The sequence below is a fragment of the Aptenodytes forsteri genome, unplaced genomic scaffold (genome assembly GCF_000699145.1).
Source record: "Aptenodytes forsteri isolate BGI_AS27 unplaced genomic scaffold, ASM69914v1 Scaffold93, whole genome shotgun sequence".
Taxonomy (NCBI): Eukaryota; Metazoa; Chordata; class Aves; order Sphenisciformes; family Spheniscidae; genus Aptenodytes; species Aptenodytes forsteri.
Window position 1 is genome coordinate 7,164,647 of NW_008794665.1, and position 20,717 is coordinate 7,185,363.

At 37.8% G+C, this 20,717-nt stretch overlaps 2 protein-coding genes across 4 annotated transcripts in view; one reads left to right on the forward strand and one right to left on the reverse strand.

The window, feature by feature from the left end:
• The window catches only part of AIMP1 (aminoacyl tRNA synthetase complex interacting multifunctional protein 1), a 31,915-nt gene extending 25,240 nt beyond the window's left edge, over positions 1–6,675 (forward strand). For all 3 annotated transcript variants that reach the window (XM_009273568.1, XM_009273569.2, XM_019470580.1), the window contains exon 7: positions 6,421–6,675. In XM_009273568.1, the coding sequence (XP_009271843.1) occupies positions 6,421–6,587 (167 nt within the window). In that variant the 3' untranslated portion in view covers positions 6,588–6,675. The remainder of the gene's footprint in view (positions 1–6,420) is intronic.
• A 1,702-nt stretch (positions 6,676–8,377) lies between these two features.
• On the reverse strand, positions 8,378–13,696 carry GIMD1 (GIMAP family P-loop NTPase domain containing 1). The gene is made up of 3 exons (XM_009273570.2): positions 13,630–13,696; positions 11,606–12,021; positions 8,378–8,834 (listed from the first exon to the last, which is right to left on the reverse strand). The coding sequence occupies exons 2-3, from the start codon at positions 11,996–11,998 to the stop codon at positions 8,562–8,564; spliced, it is 666 nt and encodes a 221-aa protein (XP_009271845.1). The 5' UTR covers positions 11,999–12,021; positions 13,630–13,696; the 3' UTR covers positions 8,378–8,561.
• Between the last annotated feature and the right edge of the window lie 7,021 nt (positions 13,697–20,717).

Here is a 20,717-nt window from a genome sequence, read left to right on the forward strand (position 1 = left end):
AAATAAGAAAATAGAATTTAAACTTTCTCAAAAGATGATTTTCATCCATTTTCCCACTTCCTCTACCTCCCACTCATCTACGAAAACAATTAGTTTCTGACCCTGCATATTGGGAACTCGCATAAGCATCACAGGTGTAGCATGTTGGTGAGTGTTTCCCTCCTGCCCAAATGCCAGTTCGTTATTCTCATGGGCTGAAAGGGATACGGTCAGGTTCAGCTTTTCCTGTTGCTGTCTTTGTTAGCACTGTTATTTTGTTGTCTCTATCATGGTTTTAAGTGTTTTTCGTCAGGAGGTGCTGGTCCATTATAAGCCCAGTAAGAAAGGCACTCAGATTCTATATAGTATCATTTAAAATGGTCTTCATTAGAGCTGACACTGAAAAGAGAGAATAGTATAAATAATCTTACATTGCACGGATGATGGGAACCCTGAGTTGGTGCAGCATCAAACATGCTTCTGATCCACATGCAGCATGCTGTGCACTTCCTGTCCGTAGAAGAGATTTCCCCGCTTTTGGTGATTTGAGCTACTGTTGTATTTTCTTAAACTGTCAAACAGAAAGGAAGTTTGCATGAGAACTTGATGCTGCATTGTTCCATAAAGGTGAAGACACGCAGGTGGCTCAGTCGCTGGCACCACGTGGGAGCTGCCTGCAGGCACCTCTGTTACAGTCAGCTGGCTAGGTTTATCCTGCGCCCCAGGAATTTGTGCAGCACAGCACAAGCCCAGATCTACTCAGGTCAACTGTTACGTGGATCACTGAGTTCTTGATGAACAGTGGTCTTCTGGTCAGGATCACTGCATCACTTTGTCTTAACAAAAAGTGGTCTAACTCCCAGCATTTCCTATATCGGGTGGACTTGTATGTGTGTACATCTATCAACAAAGTATTCATCTTCAGGGTGAATTTGTTGCTCAAAAGTTGGCTTTCACATGTGAGAAAATGGTGTAGCTTTGTTTTCTACATAGAAACGTATTAACCTTTTCAAGCTATTGCACCTCTGACAATTTCTAGCTGTATAGCAGTGGTTTTATTTTTGAACCTCTTGGCAAGCTCTATGCTTAAACGTATTTGCATGAAATACATACAAACACGTATATATTTATGAAAGATATATAGATATTTTTATACTTCTCATGATTGAAACTGTGATGCTCTAAAAAAATATTTGTTGGCATATGATAAAGGAAGCAATGGTCTATCTAGGTGTTTTTGAAACAGGAGGAAAGCTCAGCTTGCTGTGATTTAATGCTCTGATTGAAAATATTTTAAAATAATACTGTGTTTAAGAAGGAAGTCAGTCTTGCAGCATTTTTTTCATTTTTAGTTATCTGTATTGAAAGTATACCAAGCTTGCTAGTTGAGATGAAGAATTGGTAAGCTGTACTGAAATCTGAAAGGCTTCAGCAATTATATTGACTAAATTGTAGGAATACTCACTCATAACTTCTAGGAGTTATCACATATCTGTGAGTAAAGATGGATTAAATGTTGGATGTGTGACTTCTGTTACATGCAAGGATACACTCATATTGCTTTCTGTTGCTGTGGAAATGGATGTGCAAGAGATAGCATCAACCTGTAGAGTAAAACGTTCTAGTGCATAAGCCCTGCAAAATTATGTACAAGTCAGCCTGGGCATGTGGCTTTTTTGAGGCGTGGAGGGTCTTTTTTGTTTGTTTTCTGTCTAAGACATAACCTTACTCCAAACTTGTATCTCAGGTAACTTCGTATACCTGGCATTTGAAAATAATGTGAGAGCTGGTAGTAGTGCTGTTCTCTGTTAGCCAGCATATCTTTTCTTGTGCATGACTAAGAGGTCAGTTTTATCAAAATAAACTATTTGACTCCATGGTTGCAGTTGCAAAAAGCTTTTCCTAGAGCAAATCAGTTATGGAAACATTTGTTCTAAAATTACTCCCAGGTGTTAAGCTATACAGATATTCTGTTGACATTTTGATTCTTAAAAGACATAGAATCAGCTAAAGGTGGTATAAAAGTTGTACTAGTTCTAAAATTATGACCTGCAGCCTGTGATACAAGGTTTTGTATGCTTTGTTATCAGTTTCCTTCTGACAGGGAGCCAAAGACATGGAGGTCTGATAAAGTGCCAAATGAAGGTTTTTACAACCCCTTTGAAAAACATATACATTCAGGGCTATAGATTGTAGTCTGAAATATGGCAGCTGTTTCCTAATGTTTCATATATAGCTGCTCAGAAAAATTGGTAGGTATGAAATGAAAGCTAATCATTGACCTTGAAAATATACCTAATGCTTAATAGTGCAAAGTAGAGTGATGTATCTCCTAGTCACATAAAACTTACTTTAAAGAATTTTAAGACTTGTGTTTTTATTATCTTGGAGTAGGAAAAAGCAAGAAAAAAAAAAAGCATTGATGGATGGAGACTTACAAAATCCTTCTGACATCTGCTTCTGTAACTTAATTTGTTGTATACCTGTCTTTTGCACATTGCCTTTGTAAACTAAGATATTAATACTGTGCACTGGTAGGTTTTGGTTTGCTTTAGGGCTTTTTAAAATTTCTTTTACCTGCAGACTAAGATTGTTGCCTCTTACCTTCTTGTCCAAGTGATTAACAACTTTTGGTGGGTTTGGTTCCCCCCTCACCAACTGGGTGGTTTGGTGTTTGGGTTTTTTTTCCCTTTTATTCCTGGGGGGTGGGTGGGGGTCAGTGTGTGCAACTCACTGGGAGAATGGAAAACTGTTTCTCAATTTTTAAAGGGGTTGTATGTCTGTATCTTCTACTCACCTTTTTTGTGTTAAAATCTCACGTGCGCTTAGCTGCTGTCTCCTCAAAGGCAATCTGGCACTTCACTAATACTGTTATCAGGAGGGTAGAATCCTTGCTATGTCAGATGTCATTTAATTTCAGTGCTTAATTGTAACCATTTATATTCTGATCAGATTTTTTTTTTTTAAAAGAATACTTTTAAAGCATAAAGGTTCAGTCTGAGTCCTTGAAAGTCAAATAGAAGGGACAGCTGGGTCTTGTTTTTGTTTGAAATATGAAAGCCTATGAAGCAACAGAAGCAGCAGCAGCAACAATAAAGCAACTCTAAAACACACAGCTGTCTATCAAGCCGCTTGGAATCAAGTTATTTTTAAGCCTGCTCTCTCCACCATACAAAATATTCATGAGATACAGGCTAATTTTCCTTGGTCATTTTAGTCAAAGTAAACAAATGGTATCTTGATTCAAACCAATTGAACTTTTTTCTGCAGAAACTTGAGAGTTTTCCTAGAACCATCTTTAGTGTCCTAGAGGAGTGATTTGATAAGGAATGCTGTTGTCTGGAGGAGTATTCTTTTTTTGTTTGTTGATTTGATGTCATTGCCCTTAGGGGAACTTTAGCATGGTTTTATATTCCAATACATGAATCTTCAAGATCTCTTGGTCCTTTTTTGTATTAAGAACTTTATCAGATTTCTATCCGCCTTCAGTGGAAAAGGTCTAATTCATAAGCCATAGAAAAATCATTCCATCGCATGTCTGTAAATACTATGCTCTCCTACACAGTAATTGCCGTAAGACAGCAATAATTGGTGGAGTTTTCACAGCTGACTGTGAAATCTTCTTTCTAATAGCAGTATAACTGACGCTTTGACAAAATTCTTCAATGCAAAAATGCCACAGGAACCATGAATCTGTTATTTAAGTTTATATAGTTCTGGTCCAAGAATCCCTGGCAATTTAGTTAATAACTATCTCTTAAAAAAAAAAAAAGTGCTAAAACTGGAGTGCAATGGTTAGTCTGTATTTAACAGGTTTCTTTTAATCAAAGCTTTGGTGTATGGATGCTTTCCTTCAGCTGCATAGTTATAATCCACAGTGGGCTAACTGGTACTAACTTTTTGTAAGGTCGCACATCACCACATCTTTTTGCCCCTTATTGTGCTGAGATATAGTCTTTCAATAGTTACTGAGCTGTTACAACATGGAGAGGTTTCTTGCTTATTAGGAGAATTTCTTTCGTAATATTTAAACTGCTAGACCAAATGACATGCTTAACAAAATTTGGGACCTCTTATTTGGTTCTTTTTATTGAATGAGAGTGGGAAGCTCATTAAACCATTGCAAGTTTAAATTTATTTTATTTATAGAAACCCTTCTAAAGAATATTTTCTGGAAAGAAAGAATGCAATGAAGAGAAGTCACAGGAAAATGCACAGCCTAAAGCTCTGGTAGTATTTAAAATTGGTGCCTGTGCTAATCTAATATGAGCTCACCACAGATCCCAAGGGAGCTTGATGCAGGATTCCAAAGAAACTTATTAACATCCAGAGCGTGTGTTTTATAATAAAAGTCAGGTTTTTTTCTTACTGAAAAAATTCACTTGCTTTTTATATTTGAGGAGGGGGAAGGAAATGCACAATGGATCATTTAACATTCTGCTTAATGATTTTAATAGTTCGTATGCATTCACTTTGGTCTAAATCCATGTCTGTCTTTGTTCATGAACTTGAGCATTGAGCAGGATTTTTATTTTTGTGAAAGTGCGCAATTAGCTCTAAATGTTTAATTTATTAATGGTATTACTGATTTTTCTTTCAAATATTAAGTGCACTGTGGTTGTGAAATAACTCAACTGCATTATTGAATCTTGCTTTGGCAAGGCTAGCCTGCTTAACGGAGAAGTCTGGCCTGGTCTGTTTCTCTTACACAGTTACAGATATAGAAGCGACAGAAGTTAGACCTGTCTGCAGGCAGAAGTAACCTACTCTTGCAAGCATTGAGAATGCGAGTAGATTGAACCATTGAAAACATTTAAAGGAGAAAAACAGTAAGGCAGGCTGGACTGAGAGTAGTTAATTTAACTGCCTGTTGGTCAGCCAGTCGGGAATACGCCAAGCAGTAATGAATTTCAACCAGCTACTAGAAACACGTACATTAGAATCCCTGTAGCATTAATAGTTTTTCTTCCTGAACCTTTGGGGACACCGAGTAGTGGAAAATGAGAGTACTTGATATTCTGCTCACTTGGAGAGCTCCTCATTTTCCTTTAGGAACTCCTGGCTTCTTGAGAGGATCTCAGGGAGGATCTGTTTACTAGGATTTGTTTTTTGATTCTTGCTTGTTCTGGAACTTAAGATTTGAATAGTTTGGGCAGAATGGTGCCAATATGGCACTCCAAGCAAGTGAAAAAAAAAAAAAATATATATATATATAGTGTATCAACAGTGAAATAGCATGGGATTCCTTTCAGCACTTAAATGTGCTCAAATTGTATTTAAAACAAGTCTTGAGCTTTTTTTAATTTGTCCTGCCTGTGTTACACACAAGAGGTCAAGAGCATCTGACAGCATTATGATTAAGTAACTTTTTAAATGAAATATCTTTTTTCTTTAAGAGAATCTGCATTGTATTAGAATTAAGAGATTAAATTTACTCGACCTTTGAACAGAAAATAATTATACAGTGAATTGGTTGTCTTGCTTTATCTAGATTATGTCAGCAGGCAGTAGTTTATTCAGTATAAATCTTTAGAGCAAGAGAGCTCATTTAGCTTAGTTGTTTTGCTCCTATACTTTGCATTTCACGTCTATTTAAAAATAGGAAAATATGACTGAAATACTTCACTATTCTATGTAATTTGTTAACAGTATTTCAAAACATTAGTAGAAGAAACCTGCATTTTGTGGTCATTAGAGATCCTTAAATAGTCAGATTTGCTAATGTAGTTAGACTGTCAATACCTCTAGGGAGTAGGTAGCTTGTCATGCTGTACACATAGAAACAGGGAACTGAGACTTATAGAGACTGAGGCCATATTTGCTGAAATACAAGCTGACCTCTAGTGCTCCTGTTATTTTAGGCACCAGAGCTTGTCATCAAATAGTACAAAAAGTAGCAGAACAGTGTTAAAACTTGGGGCTAAAATTATATGTCAGTATGCTAATTTTGGACTATTCTTGTCTAAGTTCGATATTTCTCAACTGTAAGGGCACCTGCCAAATTCACTTAATATTAATTGCTTATAAAAATTCATTAATTCCTAAACTTAAGATGCCGACAAACCTGTGTCTTGGTGAGTAGTGTATTTCTGTGGTCCACATCTACTTAATTCTTGGGAATCCTTTTGGTCTCTAGTAAATTTTGTAAACCAACAACTAGCAAGGGTTTGATTTCTTCCTTTTGACAGTATTTGTGGTCTGTTACTTTACAACCTTTTTTCCCCTGAAAGATCAGCATTTTGAGAGTGGCTCTGGAGACATTTCCTAGACAATCCCTAATTCCAATTAAAGTTTTCGTTTTGAGAGTCGCAGGTAATGGTTTTTTCCCTTATAAGTGTGTGCAGTGATGCTGTGTGGGCTGTCACAGATGTGTACATACATAGAGTGCTTGCTCTGCCTTCTGTGTTGTTTGCTATTAGGTTATTCTTTGTTTTGAAACAGGAGATCCTGAGAAGGAACTTAATCCCAAGAAGAAGATTTGGGAGCAAATCCAACCTGATCTTCATACCAATGACCAGTGTGTTGCTACGTACAAAGGAGTTCCATTTGAAGTGAAAGGGAAAGGAGTCTGCAGGGCGGAGACCATGGCAAACAGTGGAATTAAATAAATAAATAGTTATTAGAAGCTTTTTCAGATGTTGAAATGGAAAGTAATGCAAGCACAATAAAAAACATGAATATATTACCCCTCTGAAATGCATGGCTAATACCTTTTTTGTTTGTCTCCTCTTCCAGAGGTACAGAATGTGTTATGCCTCCAACACTTTCACAATTCACTCATTTACCATGCTTACTGTCCTTGAGGTTAAGCATTGTCAACAGTCATTAACCACTCAGTGCTCAAGACTTAATTGCCAAGGCTTGTTCATGGTAGAACTACAGGCAGGCAAGCATATTTTCTGGACAGCTAAAAGGTTTAGAGGATCTATGGAGCAAGAGCATCTCAATAAGGAAAAATTTCTGCCATGTTCCTTTGTGCTAGCTGCTCTTCAAGAGGTGCAGGACTAGCAGTTGGTCAGTGAAAACCACAATCGTCTTCATTCTTCTAGTCGCCTTTTAATAGTTTTTCTCCTCTTCTTTCAGGCAGGTTTCAGATATATTATAAGCCTCTGCAACTTTGTTCTTGGCTGTGTTGTCTCAGTAGTCTGCAGACAATTGTAATGGGAAGATTAAACGATGGCCCTTTATGCCCTAAGATATACAAATGGACATACTTTCTTGTCCCACAGTTACGCTGTTACAACGTCAATAAGATCAAAGCTGTCACTTTGCTAAAATAGTTCTTTATCTAGTCCACCTAGATATTTCCTTCCAAATGATAGGTACTACTAAGAAAGAATGAATAGCAAAGAGATTGCTAGAGCCAGTCAAATACTACCAAAAAAAAAAATCTGTTTCCAATGCCCAAACAGGTATAAAATAAATTAATTTTTTTGTTTTAATGTATTTTTATGCAATGATACTTTATCTGAAAGGTGCTTTGGATTTAACAGAAATAGCTTCTTCAGTTTTTACAATTAGAATTATTCCATAATAATGTAGTACAAGTAGTCATGGTTGCTATGGTAATTACCATAGCCTCAAATTACTTCTTTTAATTCCTGCCTCTTAATAATCTGAAAATAACTATTTTAGATCAATTTACAATAAACCTTTTAAGTAACTATTTAGAGATATTTCAGATATTTTGGCATATAATTAACTGGTTACTGTCTAACCACTGAAACAGTAAGCGCTTTTTGAAACCACTGAAATAAAAAAACTTAGCCACTCTGAATTTTGCAGGCTTTGAACTTCATCCAGTAAACTGGGAGAGAAAACAAAATGACAGTGATATAAAAGTAAAAGGAACAGGCGCAAAAGAAGAGATGAACAGATTTTTTTTTTGAATGAGTTTTGTATGTGCCTATAAACTGTGTTAATTTTTCATGCATCTGGGAATAAGCAATAGTAATTAGTTCTTTTAAATGTGCCAAATAGCGTTAAGCACATGGGAGCTATTTTATCTGCCTTGTAAACTATGTATCCAATAATGTCTTATTAAGCAAAATTCTTGAAGTTTAAAATCTCAATTTAACTAATCCTGAATCAAGGTAAGGAAATACTTTTACAGTAGATAAATCTTAGCTTTTAATACTGGAAAGCTCTTTACAAACTTTGGAATTCGGAGGAACTTCCGAAAGCTTGAAGAATTGAGCAAAAAGGCTCCCTTACAGTCTGAACTAATGTACTTTTTTTTTTTTACTTTTTTTTTTCCTTCCAGATCAGTGTTCTGTTTGAACTGCAACATACAATCTGGTGTAGCATAAAAGTCTCATTTGTGACTACATACATATTAGGACTGTGATTTAGAGCACTAGCTTGTTCTGATTTTGTGGTTGAAGCTAGGATTCTGGATGCAGTAGTGTGAGATACTCTATGAAAGGCAAGTAGTTTGGTAATCTACAGAGATATTTCCAACTGTGTGTTCAAAGGTATTTGGTATGGATGTGGAATTTTCTGGTTGATGGCTTCTACTCTCTTATTTCTATTAAATGTTACCTACCATAGAAAATAGACAAACGAGCACCTGAAAGCTAATTTTATTCCTTGCTGGGTTTAAGTAGAAGCACTCGATAATTATTTTGTCTTATAAAATTTAAGAGCTTCCTTAAGACAATAGCTCTTTCCTCTTTAATTATGCTCTTCTGGTTGTCTAGGAAAATGTATTTATGCTGTACCGAGCTTAAAAGTGACAACAGGGTACTTGAGGCACTGTGCAAGTATGCTTCCTCACTGAATCCAGCCTCTTCTGCCTTGTCTGCATGAGTAAGTAGAACTGCAGTGAAATCCTTCCATGTGGGGCCCAGAAGTTCCTGTAATGAAAAACAAATCTCAAATAGTTTATCTTTTCTTGTTCCTTTTCCCCACTGCCACCTCATATGCTTATGCATTAACAGACCAGTTATATGTTCTTTTCCTGGCAGTAATCCAGTTCATGCTATCTGAGTTGCTGAAATTTCTGGGGGTTTTCACCTTCCAAGACATTGACATCCACTTTCAGTGGAAATATGTGGTTGTGCAGTACTAGCAGTTCTCTGTTCTCTTACTACAGATGTTAATAGAATTTTTCCAGTTAAAAAATGTCTATGTAAATAAGGAAAAATGCTTGTTTAGCTATGTCACACATTAAAAAAAAAGTAAAATACAAGTAGTTTACATCAGTAGTTTCCACATATCCATATTTCTACACTTTCTACAGCTCTTTGAATTTTTTTTTTTAAATCACCAAATCACCTTGTGTTGAAAAAAATAAATGATGAATTTCTGTGTTACACCAATTGCAATTCCAGCTGTATCCCATAAAACTGAACTATTCTCAGCAATTCAGGAAAAACACAGATCAAATGCATCAACCTAAGTGATGGGGCAGAGAGTTTGTCTTTAACTGCTGTGGTTCATCTGATGGAGGGGAATGGAGAAAACAAGCTGCTTTTTTGTCAATGAATACAGAAAATTTTAATACGAATAAGAGATTGGGCTTTCATTTACAGATGTAAATGAAGTTACAACTTCAGTGCAATCATGCTAACTGCTGTGTGTGACAAGCAGCCTACTTTGGTAATAAAGTCCAGATCTTAACTCTGTAACCTAAATTCCAAGGTGTATAAAACCGCTTTAAAGGAGATCTTTCTACTCCCAAGATAGCGATTAATCTGTTTTAGATACTAGGGATGAAAAAAAAATTAAACCCATACAAAATTTTGGCATAAGCTGTCTAAGGAAGTGTTGGGTTATCAGTTTTGGAGAGATATGATAGTGCCTTGATTTGCTGAGGGCTCAAAGTCAATGCTCATGTTGGTTCTGAAATCAATATCTGCCACTCTCAATTCATTAAGCTATGTTACTGAAATAAAAAAATCCAGAGATACTTAAATGCCAGTAGTCTTCTACTGATATGCCATCCTCATTGATACGCCATCCCTAATTTGCAGAGGATTATTTTAAAAACTCCTGATTGCTAAACGTAGTCTTCACACTGATGTCTTCTTGGAATGACATACTGAAATGTAAACCTTACTGTTCATATTCCCAGCACCCAGGCACCTGTCCTGCCCCATTTGTTTGTGGCTGATGAAATCACAGCATCTGGTCTTTTAAGGGGAAAATAACTAAAAAGCAAACCATTATATAAGTTGAGAGCCAGTTGTAATCATGAAACAGAAGTAAGTGTTGCTTTCTCATTATTTTTAAACATGCTTTATTTCCTTTCCAGTAGGGGTTTTAAAGCTTCATTAGAGAGAAAAGGTATGGTAGCATCTCTTATGCTTTTAAAGCACACACAGATTTGATCCAAACAGTCTCAAACTAGAAGCATGATGATTTTTCATTGGCTTAGAGTAAAAATATTTTGAGTAAATAGTGTTTTCTCTTAAATACCATGAAGCATAGAGAGATGGAGAACTGTATAAGGAAAAAGGGTAACACTGAAAACAAATATATGTAAACTGACAATGAGTAAGAGTGTGTCAAAATTAGAACCAACTCTCAAACTACCAGAAAAGTGAGGGGTAACCTACCAATAGAGAGTAATCAGAAAGAACAGGAGAGCAAATCAAACACGTTTTGAAGGCTATTTTTCTATCTATGTATTTATATATTGGTATATTTTTATCTACATATATATTTAAGTAATATCAGTTACAGCACGTAATAAGAGTTGATGGACCAGGAAGTCCCTTCCACTCCTAAAGATTTTTAGAAAGTTCATTAGTGTAAGACAGATGCAAAGTGTAATGTGCAGACTTTGGCAATAACTGAAACCCTTTGTTTCTTTGTAAATCAGACAAACCTGGTTCATCTGATCAGATACATAAACTGAGCAATGTCCTTTTGCTGGCCTTCCCCCCTTGCCCCCCCTAAAGTTATGTATGCATGATAATGAGAAATTTACAACTGAAAAGAAAGCCATTCCTCTTCAGTGTCTCTCCCCACATATCTTACCTACTTGCAAAAAAAAAAAAAAAAAAAAAATCCCCCAGGAGGTTCAAAATATTTGCTTCAAGTCAGTTATGCTAGAAATTTTCCTTAGCCAGAGTAAATTTATGGTAACTTTCTAGTACTTTCTCTTGAACAGATACAGCAGTAAGTGACAGTGCAGGACAGAGCTAAGCATCCTTGTCCCAGGTCAGTCAGATTTTCTGCGTGATTTTTGGACCCATTGCTCTCTGCTTTGGTCCTATACAGAGCACGGGAGAGTGAGGTAACCTGACTTTTGCTTGCTTTAAGTAGCGTTTCTCTTCAACAAGCTAGATCTGTCATGATAAAGCATTAACTGTCACTTCTAAGAGAAAAACTTACTTTGATAGGTAAATTTGTTTCCTAAATTCCTTTGTGCTGAGCCCACGTACAAAAGAGAGCTGTTCTTGCCTCTCTCTTCTCAGGTTTAGTGTGATAAGTGTAGCTATGGTGTATGGTGTTGGAGTTCTGAATGACGTGTTTCAACTGCTGGACTGGAAAGTGTTCCAGTTTTCAGCTGCACTTCTCTAGTTCACTTTTGCAGTCAACTCTTCCATAGCTATTGTCACCTGAAGACAAAAGAGTTGCTGTTAAGGCAGAGACTACTATTTATGTATTTATTTGTTACCTGGAGGAACTGAATTGCATGATCGCTTTCATCCGGACACAGAGGCAAGTCAGCCCTCAGGACCAAGAGAGCTAGATGCAGGCCTTCCTCCCCGAAGTGGTGAGCCAGGGCTGAACTCACTGTGTCTCTCACCTGCTCTTTGCTCAGAGCACTGTGAGGATAGCTTGGAGTGTCAAGTACTCGAATACGGAGAGCTAGCTCACAGCCGTTTCTTCGTATAATCCCCGAAATGCGACAGCTGCGTCCAAGGCTGCAGCATGTAGTCACAGAGCTTGGGGAATGATGACTCTCAAAGTCTGAGCTGCCCAGCAGGCTGTTCCCAGCAGCGCTTTTGCCAGTCTGAGTTCTTCCAAGGACAACAAGGTTGATGGTCATCTCATTGCTGTCTACCATTGTCTATGTTTTTATCCACGAACCTGTCACTAATTGAAGAACAAATAACATGAGCTGTTTCAGATAACTTTAAAAAAAAAAAAAAAAATCCATCAACAATTGCAAAATTCAATGTCTTTTGAGTGTCCTTCCCTGCCTGAAATGTTTTTAAGGAGTGTGTGGTGTAGGTAGACATTCAGTACAGCACATATACCTCTGTCTGATCCAAGGACAGATCTTTGCTGTCCTTCCTAGTCTGCTGCTTAGAAATAACAAGACCCCATGGAAGGTGTTAGAGGTATTAGAGCAACCTAACAGGCTGCGCTCCTACACTGGCAGAAACTGAAGAGCTGGGAAAGAATCAGATGTGAGAAGAGTTTTAGAAACAAGTAAAGCAGATAAAGCTAAGGGGAGGCAACAGAGAAGGGAGGAGTTGGGGAACAACCATGAAAAACAGCATTGGCACGCAGGGAGAGTAGGTTATGAAAAGGAGAGAAGCTAGGGGAGGAAGAAGAGAATGGTGACAAATACGTGCTGCTGTTATTAAGTGACCATGTTTCAGGAAGTAAATCTTTACTTATTTTTAGGAAAAAAAATGGATAGTCAGGAAGAAGTAGCTTTTAAAGGAGCACTCTCACAGCAGAGAACAGCTTAGAATACATCTTTCATCAGCTACCACTAAAGTTGAAATAGACAGTAATCTGAAAGGGCTTTCTGATACAGATAAATATAAGAGGTATGTCTTAATGAAAAAAAGAAGAGCTGAAATAGCCAATGCTGCAGGTTCTAACCCCATATGAAATTGAGAGTTTGGAAATGCATACTGTACAAGCTTTCAGACTTATGGCACAGTTAGTGGAAAAGAAAAGCATAGACGGGTGGATGGAGAGGGGAGATGGGTAAGTATCATTTCCAGTTACTGTAATTGTTCATAAATAAGCCCTCTCATTCTTTTTGTACGTTTCTGTAATCCAGTATCTGAAGGGGTTTTGGTGCATGTTAATCATCTAACAGGAATACTGGCTGATTAAATAAATTCAGAGGTGTTTCAGATGGAAAACCATACTGGCAAATAAGTAGTTGATTTTAAGTTATCGGCGACACCTGAACTTCAGAAAGATTTTTTTATTTCATTTTTTAAGATAATATGTTTAGGTACTCATAGAGACATCATGGATAATTTTAGAATGGGATTTCCTGTGATTAATTTATTTGAATTCTTGCATTTGCAGTTCAAGCTTTCTCCCTCATATTAAATCCATGCCCAAATCAATCTTTTGAAATAACTTCAATACAAAGCCAAACATTCAAGAGCTATTAACATACTGATTTTGTTACAGGCAATGTTAATTTCTGTACATTATGATTTTTCTTACTGAATTTACAGGGAGGTTTTTGTGGATTTTTTCAAATATCAATTTCCTTTTTTTTTAAGAATACCTCTTAAAAAAGACACCTTATGAAATGGTTGTCATCAGTTATTCATCAGTCTAGATGTGCATTGTATTATTTTTCTGTAGCATAATAATATGACATGGTAGACATGCATTTGTGCATTCCTTTTTTTAAATCATGATCAAGGATTTATTCTTTTTTTCCTGTAAGCAGTCTACACTTAAATACTTAGATTAATTTCATATTATGTCGCTTACCTTATTTTGCCTTAACTTCCTCTTTCATTCAGACTTCGTTCATAAACCATGCGTGCAGTGTAAAAAGAAGTTTATATGTGAACTTTGAAACTAACAGTGGCAACGTACCATGCTGAGACTGTTACGTACTCATTAATCTGGTTAATCTATTACTGATAGATCCTCATTCAATTGGATACGTTTGGTCAGTAATTGGCACTGTTGAATTTTTGCAACTTAGCTGCAGATACAGTTTTTGCAATCACTTTAGTGATTGTGTGAAGTTGATATTTTTGAACGTTACTTGAGTTCTACCAGTAGTGAAACGTGAAAGTGATCATGGAGGTACTGGGATTACTTTGTGTTGCATGTTCTTGAATGTGTGTTCATATATGCATGTGAAGAGCATATGCACTTTCTCTTATAATTGCAATGAATTAATAATTGCAATACTTTCAGATCGCAGTGTAAACCATATGCAAATGTAAAGCTGTTTGCCTAACAAAGATGGATTAAAATAATCAAAAAATTGATTAAAATACAGAAATTATTTGTGAATCAGGAAGAAAACTGAAGGCTTGCACCACTGCCAGTCATGTGCATTAGCTGGTGGCTTGATAGCTTGATACATTTCTCTTGCAAGCATCATTCTTTGCCGTGCTATAGTAGCCTTAAAACCAGGGATAAAAAGATTGTCCAGAAAGGACCTATCACTTGCTTTTTAGACAATTTCCCACAAGTGGGAAAGTAACTGATTTAAACTCATATGCCTTAGTAGAAAATAAATATAAATATGTGCTTTAATGACCAGGTTCTAGTAATAGAACGAAAGAGTGGAGTAAGCCCTGCTTGTCTGTTCACAAGGAAATGTTTAGATAAGCCACCTCTCTGACTGTAAATCCCAGGTGGGTGGAGGCACCTGTTTACTCCAAGGGTATTAAGATATGTGTCATTACAGTGAGAACAAGAATCTGGGACGTAGGCTGTCTGTGTTGGGAGGAAAAGATGAAGGTGCTCTCCAGAGCCCGGTCCTGCTGGGGACATTGTCGTCCAAAATGTAGCTCTATGTGGGAGCCTGTAAGTGTTGGTTTACCACAGTACCAGGACTGTTCCTGCCTGCTACAGCAGTTAAGTGAGACCAGTTCCTCTAGAAGCCTGTTGTCTCCCGCTGTAGTGCCACAAGCACAGCCAGTGCTTTGGCAGAAGGTAGGAGCTAATGGTGCCTTCACAGCCTCCTCACGTAAATTCACATCCTTCATCGTGAATGAGTTCATAGTTTGTGTTACTTGGCTGTAGACGGCTGTGTAATAATTTTGTTGCTGTATTTTTTTAAGAGCACATAGACAAATTAGTTGCTTTCAGGCAGCTCCTTGATCTTGAGCCCTGCCTATTCTGGTGAGAGGTGAGATGTTAAATCTTTTCCTTTGTTGTATGCATAGCCGAGGCAACTACTGATAGTTTCCACTGTGAAAAGCCTTGCAGCTCAATGCTGTGCACAGCCTTTGTTTCTCAAGGCATATGTATATATAAAATGTATAGCAAGGTTCCTTCATTTGCTAGTGGATACAAACTCAGAGAAGACTGGATGGGGGGTGACTCACTTGCAAAGCAAAAGAGTAGGTCAGTCTCATAAAACTATGGATATTGTGAAGATAAGATCCAGATGCTTCCTTTAATTTGTCTAGAAGTCTTGACTTTGGTTAAATTGTCACAGTCTAGCTCTGTACTTTTCATCAGACTGTTCCTATGCACGGTAATGCCTCTCATGACATCTGAGGCAGTGTATGTCCTAGCAGCCACATCCAGCTGAGCCAGTAGCCTGCCAAGGAGATAATTTAAGCTGTGCATGGACAAGGATTTAGACTAACAAGAAAGCTAGAATCCCACAAGCAGAGGAGTGTTGTATGCAAACTACAGCTTGCCCAGCTGGATGCAGAACAGGGCTTTTATGCTGGCAAGATGGCTGTAAAATTAAAAGTAGTGTAAATGAGGCACTGTTTAAATGATATCTAAAACTTGGCTAAGCAAACTTCCCTGCAAAAAAGAGGCATTTCTTTCCAGTATTATTATAAATGTCATACAGTCCGAGTTGGGACACATCTGGAAGGTCTTACAACAGCATGGACAGAGGATTTTAAGAAGCTGTCTTCCTGGGAGGATATGACAGGGAAAAAAATCAAACTGATTTATATGACACTTGCTTAGGCTCCTCAAAGTATGTGGAAACAGTCCTCCCCAAGGTGGCAGTATCAGCCTGCTCCACAGGTATTGTAAAACTCAACTGGGGTCCCCTTGCCCTGGAGTCCTATGCTGAAATAAAATATCAGGTCAGAAATGAGCTAAAGCATTAGAATAATTACAGGAGTCTTCAAGTGGCTCCTGAAATAAGAAATGTAAAAAGCGTTTGTCTCTCCTTTGTCACAAGAAGCATTTTTTACTTTATATATAAAATGCAGACAGCGCAGCACCTTAATGAATTTGAACAGCAGTAATGGAAGGGTAGCAGTTAAGGAACTGGAGGTGTTATTTACTGTCCCTTATATGATTCTTTTTCTAATCAAGACCTTTGTTTTCACTAGCTTTTAAGTTGATTTGTGACATTTATTATGGGGCTTTGGATATGAGATCTTAAAATGTACTGTCAGAGTATGAATTTGCAAAGAACAAGTACAGAGTACAACAAAATTGCCTTGGATGCTTTTTAGCACTCCTTACTGCCAGTGGGTAAGCTATTTTTTTGTTTTCTTTCTGTTTATATAACTTTATTTTTGAAATGGCAAAGAGAAAACCAAAACTGAGCCTATTACAGATTGGCAGGCAGGAAGGCTTCCTGTAACTGGTAAAGGAAGCCTTGTACTGCTCCCATAGAAATACCAAGCAAGTCTAGTGAGGAATTGTCAAGAATCTAAGGAAGTAAGGCCCCTAATATAATTGAAAATAAGCAGCATTTGGGTATCCACCTTCTTTAGTTGTCTTTGAAAACCAAAGCTAAAATCATTTGCAAGTAACTATTGGATTTGTATAAGTCTACAGAGTTAACTAGAGTTGTAATGCATCTTAGTCACATTACTGTGTCAGCTGCTGTTCTATTGTAATCCCTGTGATCACCCGGTTGGTTTGCACGCACCCTGAAGAAGCTCTCCATGCTCGTTAGGGTATACCAAGCAGGCTAGATCTTGTAAACTGAAATAGCATAGTTTCTCTTCAGGCACATTGCGTCTCTTACCATGTGTAATCTTTCAGTTCCCACGCCTTCTCATCCCTTACAGCTTCTTTCCTGATGTGGGCTCTCATTTTAGCCCAAGATGATGCCATAAGTAATTTAAGATGTGCTTTGATGAATTTCTCTTACTTAGAGAAAACCCAGTGAGGCCATTTTATGGATTGCCACACACAGAGGCGGGCTCTTAGCCTTCCCAAACGTGAGAAATTCAGGAAGGTATGCAGTCCATGTAGTCAGTGTGGCTTCAGTTCTGTTAGACGTATAATTTCTAAGAAACACCAGGCACGTCACTGCTGAGAGAGAGATAGGACAGATCTAGTGATGCTCTACTCCTTTTAGACTGCATTCACAACAAAACCTTTTGTGCTGATCCTAAAGGAACACACACATAACATACGTTCATGTTTCCTTAAAACAGATAATTATTTTTTCCTTTGCTTAATCCACTCCTTAGTATCCTTAGTATTTTTGAACAAAAGTAAGCAATTATCAGCAATCTTCAAGATCGTGTTTCTCTTTGCAGTATAGGTGGCTGTGTTGGTTATGCGCTACTACGTTGGCATTGCTAAGGGGAAAGGTGGTGGGGTATAGCTGCAGACTAACGCTGCAATTGCACCAGCTTTTGGACAATGTTTGTACAATTGTGGAACCAGCTCCTCAGGTTCCCACTTTGAGCAGATTATGGGTTCAGGGCAAATACTGCTGGCAGAAAGGCAGATCAAGGACCCGCCTTGTGTTTAAAAGGGGATTGAGCAGAACTATCAGCACAGTGAGAACATCAGCCAGACTTTTATTTTTTTCTCTATTCTCCCACCGAATCACCAAGATCCACAAGATATCCTTTTCCTTCATCCTCTGCAAATAATAGACAACTTCAAATTAGAAACCAGTATCTTTGATATGCTGATCTGGTAAGTCGCTGCTGTGGAAGTATTGTGTCTCTTCAGTTGGCAAGAATGATATTCTTCCAAGCACTCTGCTTCTCAGTGCACTGAGAACAGAGCACTGTAACAAGCCACAGGAGCGCAGTGTCATCTTGTTTCCTGTTGATATGGTTTGGTGTGACATGGCTTTTCAAAATGCTGGGGGATGCATTGTAAAATAGGGCATGTCACGCTTACTGTCACAGGCTGCCAGTTTCTTAATTCTCTTACTAATCCCCACCTTCTCCAATTTAACTAATGATTTTCCCCATGGCACCATATCATTTTTTTTTTAATATGCAAGGAATGTTTTTAATATACCATATTGTGCTATACTGTCTCTTGAGCAGATTACTTAGAGATATTTAAACTGTCTTGTTTTCACCTATGTTGCCAGGATATGTTTTCTCTAGTATAAAGGTTGGACATAAGTCACTAGTGCACAGGTTTGGCCATAGGACAATGCCGCAAGGCTGACATGTTCGTGTGTGTTCACTGCTTCATGTGAAATACGCAAAATATCCAAAGTAATAAAGGTGATATTGCAAGCAAGACTACACATATATAAATAATAGTTAAAAAAACCCCCGAAATCATAAACTGTTGATTTCAAAGGCATATATTTGGGAAAGAAACAACAATCAGAAAGTATTAAAATACAGACTTCAGGAAGAATCCTTTTTCCCTTACACATACTTAGCTGGATGAACTCTGACTGGCCCCATACGTCTTCTGTTGTGACAACATGAGTCAGGGTACCATACTCATTCACCTTCTTGTGATTAGCCTCAAAATTCATCCATGTGTGTAAAAGCATTTTGCCCCTGGGGCAAAAGTCCTGTGAATGGAGAACATACCTGGAAGCTCAGGAAACCCAGATCTGGCTGCTGTTTCTGTAACGCTCATTCTCTTATTCTGAGAAGCTGCACAGTTTCTCAGTTTCCTCCTCTAAATAGTATGGGGAGTATTCACCTCTTTTGAAGATGTGTAGTGGGATTGATTTAGCTGAAGGGAACAGATTTCTGTAGGGCAATAACAGCATTGATTGCGTTTTAAAAAAATATTTTTATCATATAGTAAAATGCTCCATAGGGACCCAAATGACTTAAGACATACTTTCCAAAAATATTCCCATGATGCCTGGAAAGGGTATAACCATTGCAACACTAATAACCACAGAAGTTGCACTGATACACAGGGTTGGACTGGTCATGCTGCTACTCTTATGCACTCTAATCCTTAAGAGATGTTTAACAGAATGTCAGCAATACAGAGCATATAAAATTTCAGCTCAAGGATGTGTAAAAATGACACCTTTCTACTCAATAACATGGATATCCATGTGTATTCAGGACAGATTTAGTACTCAGTTCCTTCATTTTCTTATTTTCCAGGTTTTGCAGGGTGTATTTCTATGGATACAACATACATTGAGGACTTCTATTAAAATACCCAATAACTAACAACTTGATATTTTTTTATATTTAGTTCTGATTACGAATCTTTCCTGTCTTCTCTTTCTATACCTACACTTTAGAGGCAATATGCTCAGTTGCAAAGAGCATTTCTTAAAAATACAAATTTAAGAAACTGGAATACTAATTAGAAATACTACACTTTCTTGGTTTTGATAATCATGATAGCTTGTGGACATCAAGCCTCAACAGATGCTTTTTATATTTTAAAACATTCCAAACAAGTTGAATCAGAAGACATCTTTCAATATATTTCATGATATCAAGCCATTGAACATGTAATGTTCAGAATTATGCTGTAAAAGTTGTCTTACAAGCCAGTGTGGCTTGCTTTGGCAATGCAGTTGTTTAGAAAAGTGGAAGTGCTGTAGGTGGTTTATTAAAATTCTGACTAGTGTGTATAAGGAAAGGGTGCAAAGTATATGGTTACAAAGCTGGTGTGTGGTTTGGGACTGCGAGCCCCAGACTCTGTAATTAACCCCAAGGCTTGTAACTTTCCAGTATCAACTGTCACAAAGTACTGTGAAGTTGGAGCTTTTTAAATCAGTGTGCTTTCTGCATTTGGGGACAAAAATCCCCACCTGCCTTTCACAGTGGAAAGGATTTAAGAAATTGGAATGCTTCCTCTCTTCAATGCTGCGTGTGTTGTAGCATCTGTAATGTGCTGCATTCAGGAATGTGGTACCTCTCTAGATTGTGGAACGTGTCTAGGATCTTTCGGGGCTTGAAGTGTGATAGACTATTACCTTATTCAGTGGCTGGAAATCTGCCTGTTGTTGATGCAAAATACAGAACTGCATCACCACTTGCTTTCCTGGAATTAAATTTTTGTAGGTATAGGCAAGAAAAATAAAAGTCTGTGCAAACACTGCAGACCTGAAGCCTAGTCCCAGTAAGCACTGACATAACTAGGAGCAATGGAAGTCACACTTGAGCTTTAGATACAGCAGAGGGCTGAGAAGTTGCAGGTTGATTGGATTTTTCCCTGGGTTCCTCCACGGTTGTTACGTCGTCACTTGGCAGACTTTATCATCTGCACACAGCGGAAGCTTCCTGCCGAGTATCTTCAGATAAAACAGCCCCAGGTCTAGCACTCCACATGGCACACAAAAAATGTGAACCCAGTTCCTTCCGTTGTCATACACCTTACCTGGTTAAGTCACCAAAATTTAAAGGCTGGAAACTTTAAGGGTATTGATGATACATGAAGAACAAATAGGAACCAGAAGAAAGTTTTCAGAAGTCAGTACAAATTCAATTAATACACTCCGCTCCTTCAGGTCCTCAAAGTGTTGATGAGGAGACCTCCTCCCTCCACCTGCCTCCCTCCCTATCTAGGCTTTGCTTGTTTCCTTCTCCATGTGACTCTTTCCATCCAGGAAGAGCTGGGTACAACTTCCATCCATTCGATTCCTTAGTTGACAGCAGCCTCTGTGCCGCAAAGAAAGTTTTTGGGCTTTGTTTTGGGTTTTTTTTGGGGGGGTGGGT

Bases quoted from the DNA above. Each gene is read 5' to 3' on its own strand.
- GIMD1 (XM_009273570.2), bottom strand. From the start codon at position 11,998: ATGGTAGACAGCAATGAGATGACCATCAACCTTGTTGTCCTTGGAAGA. The intron at 8,835-11,605 runs GTAACAAATAAA...TTTTCATTACAG, and splicing joins ATGCAATTCAGTTCCTCCAG to GAACTTCTGGGCCCCACATG.